At 55.2% G+C, this 20,392-nt stretch overlaps 1 protein-coding gene across 1 annotated transcript in view; it reads left to right on the top strand.

Moving 5' to 3' along the window:
- LOC148519792 (inositol 1,4,5-triphosphate receptor associated 1-like) overlaps positions 1-20,392 on the top strand; it is a 286,091-nt gene that overhangs the window by 243,712 nt on the left and 21,987 nt on the right. The window contains exon 9 of the mRNA XM_088476085.1: positions 5,666-5,794. Within this exon, the coding sequence (XP_088332211.1) occupies positions 5,666-5,794 (129 nt within the window). The remainder of the gene's footprint in view (positions 1-5,665; positions 5,795-20,392) is intronic.

A 20,392-nucleotide genomic window follows, 5' to 3' on the forward strand; every position in this document is an offset into this window, starting at 1 on the left:
ACACACTGGTAGGAGAGACCGTGTGATCACACACTGGTAGGAGAGACCGTGTGATCACACACTGGTAGGAGAGACCGTTTGATCGCACACTGGTAGGAGAGACCGTGTGATCGCACACTGGTAGGAGAGACCGTGTGATCGCACACTGGTAGGAGAGACCGTGTGATCGCACACTGGTAGGAGAGACAGTGTGATCGCACACTGGTAGGAGAGACCGTGTGATCGCACACTGGTAGGAGAGACCGTTTTATCGCACACTGGTAGGAGAGACCGTTTGATCGCACACTGGTAGGAGAGACCCTTTGATCGCACACTGATAGGAGAGACCGTTTGATCGCACACTGGTAGGAGAGACCGTGTGATCGCACACTGGTAGCAGAGACCATTTTATAGCACACTGGTAGGAGAGACCGTGTGATCACACACTGGTAGGAGAGACCGTGTGATCACACACTGGTAGGAGAGACCGTTTGATCACACACTGGTAGGAGAGACCGTGTGATCACACACTGGTAGGAGAGACCGTTTGATCACACACTGGTAGGAGAGACCGTGTGATCGCACACTGGTAGGAGAGACCGTGTGATCGCACACTGGTAGGAGAGACCGTGTGATCGCACACTGGTAGGAGAGACCGTTTTATCGCACACTGGTAGGAGAGACCGTTTGATCGCACACTGATAGGAGAGACCGTTTGATCGCACACTGATAGGAGAGACCGTTTGATCGCACACTGGTAGTAGAGACCGTTTGATCCCACTCTGGTAGGAGAATCCGTCTGATCACACACTGGTAGGAGAGACCGTCTGATCACACACTGACACTGGTAGGCGAGACCGTTTTATCACACACTGGTAGGAGAGACCATTTGATCACACACTGGTAGGAGAGACCGTGTGATCACACAATGGTAGGAGAGACCATGTGATCACACACTGGTAGGAGAGACCGTGTGATCACACACTGGTAAGAGAGACCATTTTATCACACACTGGTAGGAGAGACCGTTTTATCACACACTGGTAGGAGAGACCGTTTTATCACACACTGGTAGGAGAGACCATGTGATCACACACTGGTAGGAGAGAACGTGTGATCACACACTGGTAATAAACCGTGTGATCACACACTGGTAGGAGAGACCGTGTGATCACACACTGGTAGGAGAGACCATTTTATTACACACTGGTAGGAGAGACCGTGTGATCACACACTGGTAGGAGAGACCGTGTGATAACACACACTGGTAGGAGAGACCGTGTGATCACACACTGGTAGGAGAGACCATTTGATCACACACTGGTAGGAGAGACCATGTGATCACACACTGGTAGGAGAGACCGTGTGATCACACACTGGTAGGAAACCGTTTGATCACACACTGGTAGGAGAGACCGTGTGATCACACACTGGTAGGAGAGACCGTGTGATCGCACACTGGTAGGAGAGACCATTTGATCACACACTGGTAGGAGAGACCATGTGATCACACACTGGTAGGAGAGACCGTTTGATCACACACTAATAGGAGAGACCGTGTGATCACACACTGGTAGGAGAGACCGTTTGATCACACACTGGTAGGAGAGACCGTGTGATCACACACTGGTGGGACAGACCGTGTGATCACACACTGGTAGGAGAGACCGTGTGATCGCACACTGGAAGGAGAGACCGTGTGATCGCACACTGGTAGGAGAGACCGTGTGATCGCACACTGGTAGGAGAGACCGTGTGATCGCACACTGGTAGGAGAGACCGTGTGATCTCACACTGGTCGGAGAGACCGTGTGATCACACACTGGTAGGAGAGACCGTGTGATCACACACTGGTAGGAGAGACCGTGTGATCACACACTGGTAGGAGAGACTGTGTGATCACACACTGGTAGGAACCGTTTGATCACACACTGGTAGGAGAGACCGTGTGATCACACACTGGTAGGAGAGACCGTGTGATCACACACTGGTAGGAGAAACCGTGTGATCACACACTGGTAGGAGAGACCGTGTGATCGCACACTGGTAGGAGAGACCGTTTGATCGCACACTGGTAGGAGAGACCGTGTGATCGCACACTGGTAGGAGAGACCGTGTGAACTCACACTGGTAGGAGAGACCGTGTGATCGCACACTGGTAGGAGAGACCGTGTGATCGCACACTGGTAGGAGAGACCGTGTGATCGCACACTGGTAGGAGAGACCGTGTGATCGCACACTGGTAGGAGAGACCGTGTGATCGCACACTGGTATTAGAGACCGTGTGAACACACACTGGTAGGAGAGACCGTGTGATCACACACTGGTAGGAGAGACCGTGTGATCACACACTGGTAGGAGAGACCGTGTGATCACACACTGGTATTAGAGACCGTGTGATCACACACTGGTAGGAGAGACCGTTTGATCACACTCTGGTAGGAGAGACCGTGTGATCACACACTGGTAGGTGAGACCGTGTGATCGCACACTGGTAGGAGAGACCGTTTGATCACACTCTGGTAGGAGAGACAGTGTGATCACACACTGGTAGGAGAGACCGTGTGATCACACACTGGTAGGAGAGACCGTGTGATCACACACTGGTAGGAGAGACCGTGTGATCACACACTGGTAGGAGAGACCGTGTGATCACACACTGGTAGGAGAGAACATTTTATAACACACTGGTAGGAGAGACCGTGTGATCGCACACTGGTAGGAGAGACCGTTTTATCGTACACTGGTAGGAGAGACCGTTTTATCACACACTGGTAGGAGAGACCGTTTTATCACACACTGGTAGGAGAGACCGTTTTATCACACACTGGTAGGAGAGACCGTTTTATCACACACTGGTAGGAGAGACCATTTGATCACACACTGGTAGGAGAGACCGTGTGATCACACACTGGTAGGAGAGACCGTGTGATCACACACTGGTAGGAGAGACCATGTGATCACACACTTGTAGGAGAGACCGTGTGATCACACACTGGTAAGAGAGACCGTTTTATCACACACTGGTAGGAGAGACCGTTTTATCACACACTGGTAGGAGAGACCGTTTTATCACACACTGGTAGGAGAGACCATGTGATCACACACTGGTAGGAGAGAACGTGTGATCACACACTGGTAATAAACCGTGTGATCACACACTGGTAGGAGAGACCGTGTGATCACACACTGGTAGGAGAGACCATTTTATTACACACTGGTAGGAGAGACCGTGTGATCACACACTGGTAGGAGAGACCGTGTGATCACACACTGGTAGGAGAGACCGTGTGATCACACACTGGTAGGAGAGACCGTGTGATCACACACTGGTAGGAGAGACCATTTGATCACACACTGGTAGGAGAGACCGTGTGATCACACACTGGTAGGAGAGACCGTTTGATCACACACTGGTAGGAGAGACCGTGTGATCACACACTGGTAGGAGAGACCGTTTGATCACACACTGGTAGGAGAGACCGTGTGATCACACACTGGTGGGACGGACCGTGTGATCACACACTGGTGGGAGAGACCGTGTGATCGCACACTGGTAGGAGAGACCGTGTGATCGCACACTGGAAGGAGAGACCGTGTGATCGCACACTGGTAGGAGAGACCGTGTGATCGCACACTGGTAGGAGAGACCGTGTGATCGCACACTGGTATTAGAGACCGTGTGAACTCACACTGGTAGGAGAGACCGTGTGATCACACACTGGTAGGAGAGACCGTGTGATCACACACTGGTAGGAGAGACCGTTTGATCACACACTGGTAGGAGAGACCGTGTGATCACACACTGGTAGGAACCGTTTGATCACACAGTGGTAGGAGAGACCGTGTGATCACACACTGGTAGGAGAGTCCGTGTGATCACACACTGGTAGGAGAGACCGTGTGATCACACACTGGTAGGAGAGACCGTGTGATCACACACTGGTAGGAGAGACCGTGTGATCGCACACTGGTAGGAGAGACCGTTTGATCGCACACTGGTAGGAGAGACCGTGTGATCACACACTGGTAGGAGAGACCGTTTGATCACACACTGGTAGGAGAGACCGTGTGATCACACACTGGTAGGAGAGACCGTTTGATCACACACTGGTAGGAGAGACCGTGTGATCACACACTGGTGGGACGGACCGTGTGATCACACACTGGTGGGAGAGACCGTGTGATCACACACTGGTAGGAGAGACCGTGTGATCACACACTGGTAGGAAACCGTTTGATCACACACTGGTAGGAGAGACCGTGTGATCACACACTGGTAGGAGAGACCGTGTGATCACACACTGGTAGGAGAGACCGTGTGATCACACACTGGTAGGAGAGACCATGTGATCACACTCTGGTAGGAGAGACCGTGTGATCACACACTGGTAGGAGAGACCGTGTGATCACACACTGGTAGGAGAGACCGTTTGATCACACACTGGTAGGAGAGACCGTGTGATCGCCCACTGGTAGGAGAGACCGTGTGAACTCACACTGGTAGGAGAGACCGTGTGATCGCACACTGGTAGGAGAGACCGTGTGATCGCACACTGGTAGGAGAGACCGTGTGATCGCACACTGGTAGGAGAGACCGTGTGATCGCACACTGGTAGGAGAGACCGTGTGATCGCACACTGGTAGGAGAGACCGTGTGATCGCACACTGGTAGGAGAGACCTTGTGATCGCACACTGGTAGGAGAGACCGTGTGATCGCACACTGATAGGAGAGACCGTGTGATCACACACTGGTATTAGAGACCGTGTGAACACACACTGGTAGGAGAGACCGTGTGATCACACACTGGTAGGAGAGACCGTGTGATCACACACTGGTAGGAGAGACCGTGTGATCACACACTGATATTAGAGACCGTGTGAACACACACTGGTAGGAGAGACCGTTTGATCACACTCTGGTAGGAGAGACCGTGTGATCACACACTGGTAGGAGAGACCGTGTGATCACACACTGGTAGGAGAGACCGTGTGATCACACACTGGTAGGAGAGACCGTTACTTCCTGCTTGACCAGTTACATAGAACATTCCTATATATCTTGCAGCTGCTAATTGACGTCACATAGATACGGTCTGAGCAGACGATGACTGAATCTGGTCTCAGCGTACAATGGGCGTGATTTAGAGTTGTACACTTTGCTGCTGCTTAAGCAAATAGAGCGATTGTTTTGCCACTGCGCACATGTCCGATCGCACTGCATATGCGTTGGGGTTTATTACTGTAGTCACTCGCTGTAAGATTTTTTTTGCTTTGTGAGTGACCGTCAGGAGCATTTGGGGGAGATATAGTGTTTTGAGACCGTTTCGTGTTTGTGACATCCTGCGCCTGTGATCCAGTTCGCTGGCGTCTCAGTTATGGCGCCCATTCTCAGTGCTCATAGACTCACTCAGGAAGTCGATGTTTGCATGGTTGGCGTCAGATGCTGCGTATGTGTATGTAGTTGCAGACAGCTGCGATGGCAGAGGTGGGCGCCTCAGTCCCGGCCGCTGTGGCATTAGCATAACTTTGCATATCCGCAGTTGCGCCAGCATTAGCCTATAACTCTGAATTATGCCCGGTGTCTAGAATTAGAATGTTAGTTTAATATTTTCTGACTGGTGCTATAGGTCTCTATGCCAGTGAGGTTCTCTCTCACCCTCAATTTATCCTCCATCTCATAAGGTATCAAGAAGGTTTGAAAAAGGTTCAAGTTCTTCAGGAATTTAAAGAGGAAGATGAGGAGAAGATAAGTGAAAATCCAGCGGAGTGTAAAGAAGAAGAGAAAGACGACTTCCCCAAGCTGAGGGGCAGGTGGGACTCCAACGTAATAACTATGTAATATATATGTGTAATAATCACATAGCAAATTCTGAGGCGACTCCCAAGTGTGTAACATTGTGCTTGTGTCACTGCACCTGGTGTACACACGTCTCTCCCACCATTGCCCTGCGCCTGGTGTACACACGTCTCTCCTACCTCTGCCTCTGCGTCTGGTGTACACACGTCTCTCCCACCTTTGCCCTGCGCCTGGTGTACACACGTCTCTCCTACCTCTGCCCTGCGCCTGGTGTACACACGTCTCTCCCACCATTGCCCTGCGCCTGGTGTACACACGTCTCTCCCACCTCTGCCCTGTACCTGGTGTACACACATCTCTCCCACCTCTGCCCTGTGCCTGGTGTACGTACATATCTCCCATCTCTGCCCTGTGCCTGGTGTACGTACATATCTCCCACCTCTGCCCTGCTCCTGGTGTACACGCGTCTCTCCCATCTCTGCCCTGCGCCTGGTGTACACACATCTCTCCTACCTCTGACCTGCGCCTGGTGTACACATGTCTCTCCTACCTATGCCCTGTGCCTGGTGTACGTACATATCTCCCATCTCTGCCCTGTGCCTGGTGTACACACGTCTGTCCCACCTCTGCCCTGTGCCTGGTGTACACACGTCTCTCCTATCTCTGCCCTGTGCCTGGTGTATACACGTCTCTCCTACCTCTGCCCTGTGCCTGGTGTACATACATATCTCCCATCTCTGCCCTGTGCCTGGTGTACGTCCATATCTCCCTTCTCTGCCCTGTGCCTGGTGTACACACGTCTCTCCTATCTCTGCCCTGTGCCTGGTGTACACACGTCTCTCCTACCTCTGCCCTGTGCCTGGTGTACACATGTCTCTCCCATCTCTGCCCTTTGCCTGGTGTACGTACATATCTCCCACCTCTGCCCTGTGCCTGGTGTACGTACATATCTCCCACCTCTGCCCTGTGCCTGGTGTACGTACATATCTCCTATCTCTGCCCTGTGCCTGGTGTATACATGTCTCTCCCACCTCTGCCCTGTGCCTGGTGTACACACGTCTCTCCCATCTCTGCCCTGTGCCTGGTGTACACACATATCTCTTCTATCTCTGCCCTGTGCCTGGTGTACACACGTCTCTCCTATCTCTGCCCTGTGACTGGTGCACACACGTCTCTCCCACCTCTGCCCTGTGCCTGGTGTACACACGTCTCTCCTGCCTCTGTGCTGTGCCTGGTGTACACACGTCTCTCCTACCTCTGCCCTGTGCCTGGTGTACACACGTCTCTCCCACCTCTGCCCTGTGCCTGGTGAACACATGTCTCTCCTACCTCTGCCCTGTGCCTGGTGTACACACGTCTTTCCCATCTCTTCCCTGTGCCTGGTGTACACACGTCTCTCCCACCTCTGCCTTGTGCCAGGTGTACACACGTCTCTCCCATCTCTGCCCTGTGCCTGGTGTACGTACATATCTCCCACTTCTGCCCTGTGCCTGGTGTACGTACATATCTCCCACCTCTGCCCTGTGCCTGGTATATGTACATATCTCCAACCTCTGCCCTGTGCCTGGTGTACGTACATATCTCCTATCTCTGCCCTGTGCCTGGTGTATACACGTCTCTCCCACCTCTGCCCTGAGCCTGGTGTACACATGTCTCTCCCATCTCTGCCCTGTGCCTGGTGTACACACGTCTCTCCTATCTCTGCCCTGTGCCTGGTTTACACACGTCTCTCCTATCTCTGCCCTGTGCCTGGTGTACACACGTCTTTCCCATCTCTGCCCTGTGCCTGGTGTACACACGTCTCTCCTATCTCTGCCCTATGCCTGGTGTACACACGTCTCTCCTACCTATGCCTTGTGCCTGGTGTACACACGTCTCTCCCATCTCTGCCCTGTGCCTGGTGTATGTACATATCTCCTAATTCTGCCCTGTGCCTGGTGTATGTACATATCTCCCACCTCTGGCACCCACCTCTGCCCTGTGCCTGGTATACGTACATATCTCCCACCTCTGCCCTGTGCCTGGTGTACGTACATATCTCCCACCTCTGCCCTGCTCCTGGTGTACACATGTCTCTCCCACCTCTGCCCTGTGCCTGGTGTACACACATCTCTCCCATCTCTGCCCTGTGCCTGGTGTACGTACATATCTCCCATCTCTGCCCTGTGCCTGGTGTACGTACATATCTCCCACCTCTGCCCTGTGCCTGGTGTACACACGTCTCTCCCATCTCTGCCCTGTGCCTGGTGTACACACGTCTCTCCCATCTCTGCCCTGTGCCTGGTGTACGTACATATCTCTTATCTCTGCCCTGCACCTGGTGTACACACGTCTCTCCCACCTCTGCCCTGTGCCTGGTCTACGTAGATATCTCCCACCTCTGCCCTGTGCCTGGTGTAGGTACATATCTCCCACCTCTGCCCTGTGCCTGGTGTACTAAATATCTCCTATCTCTGCCCTGTGCCTGGTGTATACACGTCTCTCCCACCTCTGCCCTGTGCCTGGTGTACACACGTCTCTCCCATCTCTGCCCTGTGCCTGGTGTACACACGTCTCTCCCATCTCTGCCCTGTGCCTGGTGTACACACGTCTCTCCCATCTCTGCCCTGTGCCTGGTGTACACACGTCTCTCCCACCTCTGCCCTGGGCCTGGTGTACACACGTCTCTCCTACCTCTGCCCTGTGCATGGTGTACACACGTCTCTCCTACCTCTGCCCTGTGCCTGGTGTACACACGTCTCTCCCATCTCTGCCCTGTGCCTGGTGTACACACGTCTCTCCCACCTCTGCCCTGTGCCTGGTGTACACACGTCTCTCCCACCTCTGCCCTGTGCCTGGTGTACACACGTCTCTCCTATCTCTGCCCTGTGCCTGGTGTACACACGTCTCTCAAACCTCTTCCTTGTGCCTGGTGTACACACGTCTCTCCCATTTCTGCCCTGTGCCTGGTGTACATACATATCTCCCACTTCTGCCCTGTGTCTGGTGTACGTACATTTCTCCCACCTCTGGCACCCACCTCTACCCTGTGCCTGGTGTACACACGTCTCTCCCATCTCTTCCCTGTGCCTGGTGTACACACGTCTCTCCTACCTCTGCCCTGTGCCTGGTGTACTTACATATCTCCCACTTCTGCCCTGTGCCTGGTGTACATACATATCTCCCAGCTCTGGCACCCACCTCTGCCCTGTGCCTGGTATACGTACATATCTCTCACCTCTGCCCTGTGCCTGGTGTACACACATCTCTCCCACCTCTGCCCTGTGCCTGGTGTACGTACATATCTCCCATCTCTGCCCTGTGCCTGGTGTACGTACATATCTCCCACCTCTGCCCTGTGCCTGGTGTACACACGTCTCTCCCATCTCTGCCCTGTGCCTGGTGTACACACGTCTCTCCCATCTCTGCCCTGTGCCTGGTGTACGTACATATCTCTTATCTCTGCCCTGCACCTGGTGTACACACGTCTCTCCCATCTCTGCCCTGTGCCTGGTGTACACACGTCTCTCCGACCTCTGCCCTGTGCCTGGTGTACACACGTCTCTCCCATCTCTGCCCTGTGCCTGGTGTATGTACATATCTCTTATCTCTGCCCTGCACCTGGTGTACACACGTCTCTCCCACCTCTGCCCTGTGCCTGGTCTACGTAGTTATCTCCCACCTCTGCCCTGTGCCTGGTGTAGGTACATATCTCCCACCTCTGCCCTGTGCCTGGTGTACTAAATATCTCCTATCTCTGCCCTGTGCCTGGTGTATACACGTCTCTCCCACCTCTGCCCTGTGCCTTGTGTACACACGTCTCTCCCATCTCTGCCCTGTGCCTGGTGTACACACGTCTCTCCCATCTCTGCCCTGTGCCTGGTGTACACACGTCTCTCCCATCTCTGCCCTGTGCCTGGTGTACACACGTCTCTCCCACCTCTGCCCTGTGCCTGGTGTACACACATCTCTCCTACCTCTGCCCTGTGCCTGGTGTACACACGTCTCTCCTACCTCTGCCCTGTGCCTGGTGTACACACGTCTCTCCCATCTCTGCCCTGTGCCTGGTGTACACACGTCTCTCCCACCTCTGCCCTGTGCCTGGTGTACACACGTCTCTCCCACCTCTGCCCTGTGCCTGGTGTACACACGTCTCTCAAACGTCTTCCTTGTGCCTGGTGTACACACGTCTCTCCCATTTCTGCCCTGTGCCTGGTGTACATACATATCTCCCACTTCTGCCCTGTGTCTGGTGTACGTACATTTCTCCCACCTCTGGCACCCACCTCTGCCCTGTGCCTGGTGTACACACGTCTCTCCCATCTCTTCCCTGTGCCTGGTGTACACACGTCTCTCCTACCTCTGCCCTGTGCCTGGTGTACTTACATATCTCCCACTTCTGCCCTGTGCCTGGTGTACGTACATATCTCCCACCTCTGGCACCCACCTCTGCCCTGTGCCTGGTATACGTACATATCTCTCACCTCTGCCCTGTGCCTGGTGTACACACATCTCTCCCACCTCTGCCCTGTGCCTGGTGTACGTACATATCTCCCATCTCTGCCCTGTGCCTGGTGTACGTACATATCTCCCACCTCTGCCCTGTGCCTGGTGTACACACGTCTCTCCCATCTCTGCCCTGTGCCTGGTGTACACACGTCTCTCCCATCTCTGCCCTGTGCCTGGTGTACGTACATATCTCTTATCTCTGCCCTGCACCTGGTGTACACACGTCTCTCCCACCTCTGCCCTGTGCCTGGTGTACGTAGATATCTCCCACCTCTGCCCTGTGCCTGGTGTAGTTACATATCTCCCACCTCTGCCCTGTGGCTGGTGTACTAAATATCTCCTATCTCTGCCCTGTGCCTGGTGTACGTACATATCTCCCACCTCTGCCCTGCTCCTGGTGTACACGCATCTCTCCCATCTCTGCCCTGCGCCTGGTGTACACACATCTCTCCTACCTCTGACCTGCACCTGGTGTACACATGTCTCTCCTACCTATGCCCTGTGCCTTGTGTACGTACATATCTCCCATCTCTGCCCTGTGCCTGGTGTACACACGTCTCTCCCATCTCTGCCCTGTGCCTGGTGTACACACGTCTCTCCTATCTCTGCCCTGTGCCTGGTGTACACACATCTCTCCTACATCTGCCCTGTGCCTGGTGTACACACTTCTCTCCCACCTCTACCCTGTGCCTGGTGTACACACGTCTCTCCTATCTCTGCCCTGTGCCTGGTGTACACACGTCTCTCTTATCTCTGCCCTGTGCCTGGTGTATACACGTCTCTCCCACCTCTGCCCTGTGCCTGGTGTACACACGTCTCTCCCATCTCTGCCCTGTGCCTGGTGTACACACGTCTCTCCTATCTCTGCCCTGTGCCTGGTGTACACACGTCTCTCCTACCTCTGAGCTGTGCCTGGTGTACACACATCTCTCCTATCTCTGCCCTGTGCCTGGTGTACACACGTCTCTCCTACCTCTGCCCTGTGCCTGGTGTACACACGTCTCTCCTATCTCTGCCCTGTGCCTGGTGTACGTACATATCTCCCACCTCTGCCCTGTGCCTGGTGTACGTACATATCTCCCACCTCTGCCCTGTGCCTGGTGTACGTACATATCTCCTATCTCTGCCCTGTGCCTGGTGTACACACGTCTCTCCCACCTCTGCCCTGTGCCTGGTGTACACACGTCTCTCCCATCTCTGCCCTGTGCCTGGTGTACACACGTCTCTCCTATCTCTGCCCTGTGCCTGGTGTACACACGTCTCTCCTATCTCTGCCCTGTGCCTGGTGCACACCGGTCTCTCCCACCTTTGCCCTGTGCATGGTGTACACACGTCTCCTACCTCTGAGCTGTGCCTTGTATACACATGTCTCTCCCACCTCTGCCTTGGGCTTGGTGTACACACGTCTCTCCCACCTCTGCCCTGTGCCTGGTGTACACACATCTCTCCTACCTCTGCCCTGTGCCTGGTGTACACACGTCTCTCCCATCTCTGCCCTGTGCCTGGTGTACACATGTCTCTCCTACCTCTGCCTTGTGCCTGGTGTACACACGTCCCTCCCATCTCTGCCCTGTGCCTGGTGTACGTACATATCTCCCACTTCTGCCCTGTGCCTGGTGTACGTACATATCTCCCACCTCTGCCCTGTGCCTGGTATACGTACATATCTCCAACCTCTGCCCTGTGCCTGGTGTACGTACATATCTCCCATCTCTGGCACCCACCTCTGCCCTGTGCCTGGTATACGTACATATCTCCCACCTCTGCCCTGTGCCTGGTGTACGTACATATCTCCCACCTCTGCCCTGCTCCTGGTGTACACATGTCACTCCCACCTCTGCCCTGTGCCTGGTGTACACACATCTCTCCCACCTCTGCCCTGTGCCTGGTGTACGTACATATCTCCCATCTCTACCCTGTGCCTGGTGTACGTACATATCTCCCACCTCTGCCCTGTGCCTGGTGTACACACGTCTCTCCCATCTCTGCCCTGTGCCTGGTGTACACACGTCTCTCCCATCTCTGCCCTGTGCCTGGTGTACGTTCATATCTCTTATCTCTGCCCTGCACCTGGTGTACACACGTCTCTCCCACCTCTGCCCTGTGCCTGGTGTACGTAGATATCTCCCACCTCTGCCCTGTGCCTGGTGTAGGTACATATCTCCCACCTCTGCCCTGTGCCTGGTGTACTAAATATCTCCTATCTCTGCCCTGTGCCTGGTGTATACACGTCTCTCCCACCTCTGCCCTGTGCCTGGTGTACACACGTCTCTCCCATCTCTGCCCTGTGCCTGGTGTACACACGTCTCTCCCATCTCTGCCCTGTGCCTGGTGTACACACGTCTCTCCCATCTCTGCCCTGTGCCTGGTGTACACACGTCTCTCCCACCTCTGCACTGTGCCTGGTGTACACACGTCTCTCCTACCTCTGCCCTGTGCCTGGTGTACACACGTCTCTCCTACCTCTGCCCTGTGCCTGGTGTACACACGTCTCTCCCACCTCTGCCCTGTGCCTGGTGTACACACGTTTCTCCCACCTCTGCCCTGTGCCTGGTGTACACACGTCTCTCCCACCTCTGCCCTGTGCCTGCTGTACACACGTCTCTCCTATCTCTGCCCTGTGCCTGGTGTACACACGTCTCTCAAACCTCTTCCTTGTGCCTGGTGTACACACGTCTCTCCCATTTCTGCCCTGTGCCTGGTGTACATACATATCTCCCACTTCTGCCCTGTGTCTGGTGTACGTACATTTCTCCCACCTCTGGCACCCACCTCTGCCCTGTGCCTGGTGTACACACGTCTCTCCCATCTCTTCCCAGTGCCTGGTGTACACACGTCTCTCCTACCTCTGCCCTGTGCCTGGTGTACTTACATATCTCCCACTTCTGCCCTGTGCCTGGTGTACGTACATATCTCCCACCTCTGGAACCCACCTCTGCCCTGTGCCTGGTATACGTACATATCTCTCACCTCTGCCCTGTGCCTTGTTTACACACATCTCTGCCACCTCTGCCCTGTGCCTGGTGTACGTACATATCTCCCATCTCTGCCCTGTGCCTGGTGTACATACATATCTCCCACCTCTGCCCTGTGCCTGGTGTACACAAGTCTCTCCCATCTCTGCCCTGTGCCTGGTGTACACTCGTCTCTCCCATCTCTGCCCTGTGCCTGGTGTACGTACATATCTCTTATCTCTGCCCTGCACCTGGTGTACACACGTCTCTCCCACCTCTGCCCTGTGCCTGGTGTACATAGATATCTCCCATCTCTGCCCTGTGCCTGGTGTATGTACATATCTCCTAATTCTGCCCTGTGCCTGGTGTACGTACATATCTCCCACCTCTGGCACCCACCTCTGCCCTGTGCCTGGTATACGTACATATCTCCCACCTCTGCCCTGCTCCTGGTGTACACATGTCTCTCCCACCTCTGCCCTGTGCCTGGTGTACACACATCTCTCCCACCTCTGCCCTGTGCCTGGTGTACGTACATATCTCCCATCTCTACCCTGTGCCTGGTGTACGTACATATCTCCCACCTCTGCCCTGTGCCTGGTGTACACACGTCTCTCCCATCTCTGCCCTGTGCCTGGTGTACACACATCTCTCCCATCTCTGCCCTGTGCCTGGTGTACGTACATATCTCTTATCTCTGCCCTGCACCTGGTGTACACACGTCTCTCCCACCTCTGTCCTGTGCCTGGTGTACGTAGATATCTCCCACCTCTGCCCTGTGCCTGGTGTAGGTACATATCTCCCACCTCTGCCCTGTGCCTGGTGTACTAAATATCTCCTATCTCTGCCCTGTGCCTGGTGTATACACGTCTCTCCCACCTCTGCCCTGTGCCTGGTGTACACACGTCTCTCCCATCTCTGCCCTGTGCCTGGTGTACACACGTCTCTCCCATTTCTGCCCTGTGCCTGGTGTACACACGTCTCTCCCACCTCTGCACTGTGCCTGGTGTACACAAGTCTCTCCTACCTCTGCCCTGTGCCTGGTGTACACACGTCTCTCCCACCTCTGCCCTGTGCCTGGTGTACACACGTCTCTCCCACCTCTGCCCTGTGCCTGGTGTACACACGTCTCTCCCACCTCTGCCCTGTGCCTGGTGTACACACGTCTCTCCCACCTCTGCCCTGTGCCTGGTGTACACACGTCTCTCCTATCTCTGCCCTGTGCCTGGTGTACACACGTCTCTCAAACCTCTTCCTTGTGCCTGGTGTACACACGTCTCTCCCATTTCTGCCCTGTGCCTGGTGTACATACATATCTCCCACTTCTGCCCTGTGTCTGGTGTACGTACATTTCTCCCACCTCTGGCACCCACCTCTGCCCTGTGCCTGGTGTACACACGTCTCTCCCATCTCTTCCCTGTGCCTGGTGTACACACGTCTCTCCTACCTCTGCCCTGTGCCTGGTGTACTTACATATCTCCCACTTCTGCCCTGTGCCTGGTGTACGTACATATCTCCCACCTCTGGAACCCACCTCTGCCCTGTGCCTGGTATACGTACATATCTCTCACCTCTGCCCTGTGCCTGGTGTACACACATCTCTCCCACCTCTGCCCTGTGCCTGGTGTAAGTACATATCTCCCATCTCTGCCCTGTGCCTGGTGTACGTACATATCTAACACCTCTGCCCTGTGCCTGGTGTACACACGTCTCTCCCATCTCTGCCCTGTGCCTGGTGTACACACGTCTCACCCATCTCTGCTCTGTGCCTGGTGTACGTACATATCTCTTATCTCTGCCCTGCACCTGGTGTACACACGTCTCTCCCACCTCTGCCCTGTGCCTGGTGTACGTAGATATCTCCCACCTCTGCCCTGTGCCTGGTGTAGGTACATATCTCCCACCTCTGCCCTGTGCCTGGTGTACTAAATATCTCCTATCTCTGCCCTGTGCCTGGTGTACGTACATATCTCCCACCTCTGCCCTGCTCCTGGTGTACACGCGTCTCTCCCATCTCTGCCCTGTGCCTGGTGTACACACATCTCTCCTACATCTGCCCTGTGCCTGGTGTACACACTTCTCTCCCACCTCTACCCTGTGCCTGGTGTACACACATCTCTCCTATCTCTGCCCTGTCCCTGGTGTATACACGTCTCTCCTACCTCTGCCCTGTGCCTGGTATACATACATATCTCCCATCTCTGCCCTGTGCCTGGTGTACGTACATATCTCCCACCTCTGGAACCCACCTCTGCCCTGTGCCTGGTATACGTACATATCTCTCACCTCTGCCCTGTGCCTGGTCTACACACATCTCTCCCACCTCTGCCCTGTGCCTGGTGTACGTACATATCTCCCATCTCTGCCCTGTGCCTGGTGTACGTACATATCTCCCACCTCTGCCCTGTGCCTGGTGTACACACGTCTCTCCCATCTCTGCCCTGTGCCTGGTGTACACACGTCTCACCCATCTCTGCCCTGTGCCTGGTGTACGTACATATCTCTTATCTCTGCCCTGCACCTGGTGTACACACGTCTCTCCCACCTCTGCCCTGTGCCTGGTGTACGTAGATATCTCCCACCTCTGCCCTGTACCTGGTGTAGGTACATATATCCCACCTCTGCCCTGTGCCTGGTATACTAAATATCTCCTATCTCTGCCCTGTGCCTGGTGTACGTACATATCTCCCACCTCTGCCCTGCTCCTGGTGTACACGCGTCTCTCCCATCTCTGCCCTGCGCCTGGTGTACACACATCTCTCCTACCTCTGACCTGCACCTGGTGTACACATGTCTCTCCTACCTATGCCCTGTGCCTGGTGTACGTACATATCTCCCATCTCTGCCCTGTGCCTGGTGTACACACGTCTCTCCCATCTCTGCCCTGTGCCTGGTGTACACACGTCTCTCCTATCTCTGCCCTGTGCCTGGTGTACACACATCTCTCCTACATCTGCCCTGTGCCTGGTGTACACACTTCTCTCCCACCTCTACCCTGTGCCTGGTGTACACACATCTCTCCTATCTCTGCCCTGTGCCTGGTGTATACACGTCTCTCCTACCTCTGCCCTGTGCCTGGTATACATACATATCTCCCATCTCTGCCCTGTGCCTGGTGTACGTCCATATCTCCCATCTCTGCCCTGTGCCTGGTGTACACACGTCTCTCCTACCTCTGCCCTGTGCCTGGTGTACACATGTCTCTCCCACCTCTGCCCTGTGCCTGGTGTACGTACATATCTCCTATCTCTGCCCTGTGCCTGGTGTATACATGTCTCTCCCACCTCTGCCCTGTGCCTGGTGTACACAAGTCTCTCTCCCTTCTCTGCCCTGTGCCAGGTGTACACACATATCTCTTCTATCTCTGCCCTGTGCCTGGTGTACACACGTCTCTCCTATCTCTGCCCTGTGCCTGGTGCACACACGTCTCTCCCACCTCTGCCCTGTGCCAGGTGTACACACGTCTCTCCTACCTCTGAGCTGTGCCTGGTGTACACACGTCTCTCCTACCTCTGCCCTGTGCCTGGTGTACACACGTCTCTCCCACCTCTGCCCTGTGCCTGGTGAACACACGTCTCTCCTACCTCTGCCCTGTGCCTGGTGTACACACGTCTCTCCCATCTCTGCCCTGTGCCTGGTGTACACACGTCTCTCCCACCTCTGCCTTGTGCCTGGTGTACACACGTCTCTCCCATCTCTGCCCTGTGCCTGGTGTACGTACATATCTCCCACTTCTGCCCTGTGCCTGGTGTACGTACATATCTCCCACCTCTGCCCTGTGCCTGGTGTACGTACATATCTCCTATCTCTGCCCTGTGCCTGGTGTACACACGTCTCTCCCACCTCTGCCCTGTGCCTGGTGTACACACGTCTCTCCCATCTCTGCCCTGTGCCTGGTGTACACACGTCTCTCCTATCTTTGCCCTGTGCCTGGTGTACACACATCTCTCCTATCTCTGCCCTGTGCCTGGTGTATACACGTCTCTCCCAACTCTGCCCTGTGCCTGGTGTACACACGTCTCTCCCATCTCTGCCCTGTGCCTGGTGTACACACGTCTCTCCTATCTCTGCCCTGTGCCTGGTGTACACACGTCTCTCCCATCTCTGCCCTGTGCCTGGTGCACACACGTCTCTCCCACCTCTGCCCTGTGCCTGGTGTACACACGTCTCACCTACCTCTGAGCTGTGCCTGGTGTACACACGTCTCTCCTATCTCTGCCCTGTGCCTGGTGAACACATGTCTCTCCTACCTCTGCACTGTGCCTGGTGTACACACGTCTCTCCCATCTCTGCCCTGTGCCTGGTGTACGTACATATCTCCCACCTCTGCCCTGTGCCTGGTGTACGTACATATCTCCCACCTCTGCCCTGTGCCTGGTGTACGTACATATCTCCTATCTCTGCCCTGTGCCTGGTATATACACATCTCTCCCACCTCTGCCCTGTGCCTGGTGTACACACATCTCTCCCATCTCTGCCCTGTGCCTGGTGTACACACGTCTCTCCTATCTCTGCCCTGTGCCTGGTGTACACACGTCTCTCCTATCTCTGCCCTGTGCCTGGTGCACACCGGTCTCTCCCACCTCTGCCCTGTGCCTGGTGTACACACGTCTCCTACCTCTGAGCTGTGCCTGGTATACACACGTCTCTCCCACCTCTGCCTTGGGCTTGGTGTACACACGTCTCTCCCACCTCTGCCCTGTGCCTGGTGTACACACATCTCTCCTACCTCTGCCCTGTGCCTGGTGTACACACGTCTCTCCCATCTCTGCCCTGTGCCTGGTGTACACATGTCTCTCCTACCTCTGCCTTGTGCCTGGTGTACACACGTCCCTCCCATCTCTGCCCTGTGCCTGGTGTACGTACATATCTCCCACTTCTGCCCTGTGCCTGGTGTACATACATATCTCCCACCTCTGCCCTGTGCCTGGTATACGTACATATCTCCCACCTCTGCCCTGTGCCTGGTGTACACACATCTCTCCCACCTCTGTTCTGTGCCTGGTGTACGTACATATCTCCCATCTCTGCCCTGCACCTGGTGTACACACGTCTCTCCCATCTCTGCCTTCTGCCTGGTGTACACACGTCCCTCCCATCTCTGCCCTGTGCCTGGTGTACGTACATATCTCCCACTTCGGCCCTGTGCCTGGTGTACGTACATATCTCCCACCTCTGCCCTGTGACTGGTGTACGTACATATCTCCCACCTCTGCCCAGCTCCTGGTGTACACACGTCTCTCCCACCTCTGCCCTGTGCCTGGTGTACACACATCTCTCCCACCTCTGTTCTGTGCCTGGTGTACGTACATATCTCCCACCTCTGCTCTGTGCCTGGTGTACGTACATATCTCCCACCTCTGCCCTGTGCCTGGTGTACGTACACATCTCCTATCTCTGCCCTGTGCCTGGTGTATACACGTCTCTCCCACCTCTGCCCTGTGCCTGGTGTACACAGGTCTCTCCCATCTCTGCCCTGTGCCTGGTGTGCACACGTCTCTCCTATCTCTGCCCTGTGCCTGGTGTACACCCGTCTCTCCCACCTCTGCCCTGTGCCTGGTGTACACACGTCTCTCCCACCTCTGCCCTGTGCCTGGTGTACACACGTCTTTCCCATCGCTGCCCTGTGCCTGGTGTACACACGTCTCTCCTATCTCTGCCCTATGCCTGGTGTACACACGTCTCTCCTACCTCTGCCTTGTGCCTGGTGTACACACGTCTCTCCCATCTCTGCCCTGTGCCTGGTGTATGTACATATCTCCTAATTCTGCCCTGTGCCTGGTGTACGTACATATCTCCCACCTCTGGCACCCACCTCTGCCCTGTGCCTGGTATACGTACATATCTCCCACCTCTGCCCTGTGCCTGGTGTACGTACATATCTCCCACCTCTGCCCTGCTCCTGGTGTACACATGTCTCTCCCACCTCTGCCCTGTGCCTGGTGTACACACATCTCTCCCACCTCTGCCCTGTGCCTGGTGTACGTACATATCTCCCATCTCTGCCCTGTGCCTGGTGTACGTACATATCTCCCACCTCTGCCCTGTGCCTGGTGTACACACGTCTCTCCCATCTCTGCCCTGTGCCTGGTGTACACACGTCTCTCCCATCTCTGCCCTGTGCCTGGTGTACGTACATATCTCTTATCTCTGCCCTGCACCTGGTGTACACACGTCTCTCCCACCTCTGCCCTGTGCCTGGTGTACGTAGATATCTCCCACCTCTGCCCTGTGCCTGGTGTACGTACATATCTCCCACCTCTGCCCTGTGCCTGGTGTACTAAATATTTCCTATCTCTGCCCTGTGCCTGGTGTATACACGTCTCTCCCACCTCTGCCCTGTGCCTGGTGTACACACGTCTCTCCCATCTCTGCCCTGTGCCTGGTGTACACACGTCTCTCCCATCTCTGCCCTGTGCCTGGTGTACACACGTCTCTCCCATCTCTGCCCTGTGCCTGGTGTACACACGTTTCTCCCACCTCTGCCCTGTGCCTGGTGTACACACGTCTCTCCTACCTCTGCCCTGTGCCTGGTGTACACACGTCTCTACTACCTCTGCCCTGTGCCTGGTGTACACACGTCTCTCCCACCTCTGCCCTGTGCCTGGTGTACACACGTCTCTCCCACCTCTGCCCTGTGCCTGGTGTACACACGTCTCTCCCACCTCTGCCCTGTGCCTGGTGTACACACGTCTCTCCTATCTCTGCCCTGTGCCTGGTGTACACACGTCTCTCCCATTTCTGCCCTGTGCCTGGTGTACATACATATCTCCAACTTCTGCCCTGTGTCTGGTGTCCGTACATTTCTCCCACCTCTGGCACCCACCTCTGCCCTGTGCCTGGTGTACACACGTCTCTCCCATCTCTTCCCTGTGCCTGGTGTACACACGTCTCTCCTACCTCCGCCTTGTGCCTGGTGTTCACACGTCTCTCCCATCTCTGCCCTGTGCCTGGTGTACACACGTCTATCCTACCTCTGCCCTGTGCTTGGTGTACGTACATATCTCCCACTTCTGCCCTGTGCCGGGTGTATGTACATATCTCCCACCTCTGGCACCCACCTCTGCCCTGTGCCTGGTGTATACACGTCTCTCCCATCTCTGCCCTGTGCCTGGTGTACACCCGTGTCACCCACCTATGCCCTTTGCCTGGTGTACACACGTCTCTCCC

Source organism: Taudactylus pleione, unplaced genomic scaffold, assembly GCF_031769625.1.
Source record: "Taudactylus pleione unplaced genomic scaffold, aTauple2 ptg000182l, whole genome shotgun sequence".
Lineage (NCBI taxonomy): Eukaryota > Metazoa > Chordata > Amphibia > Anura > Myobatrachidae > Taudactylus > Taudactylus pleione.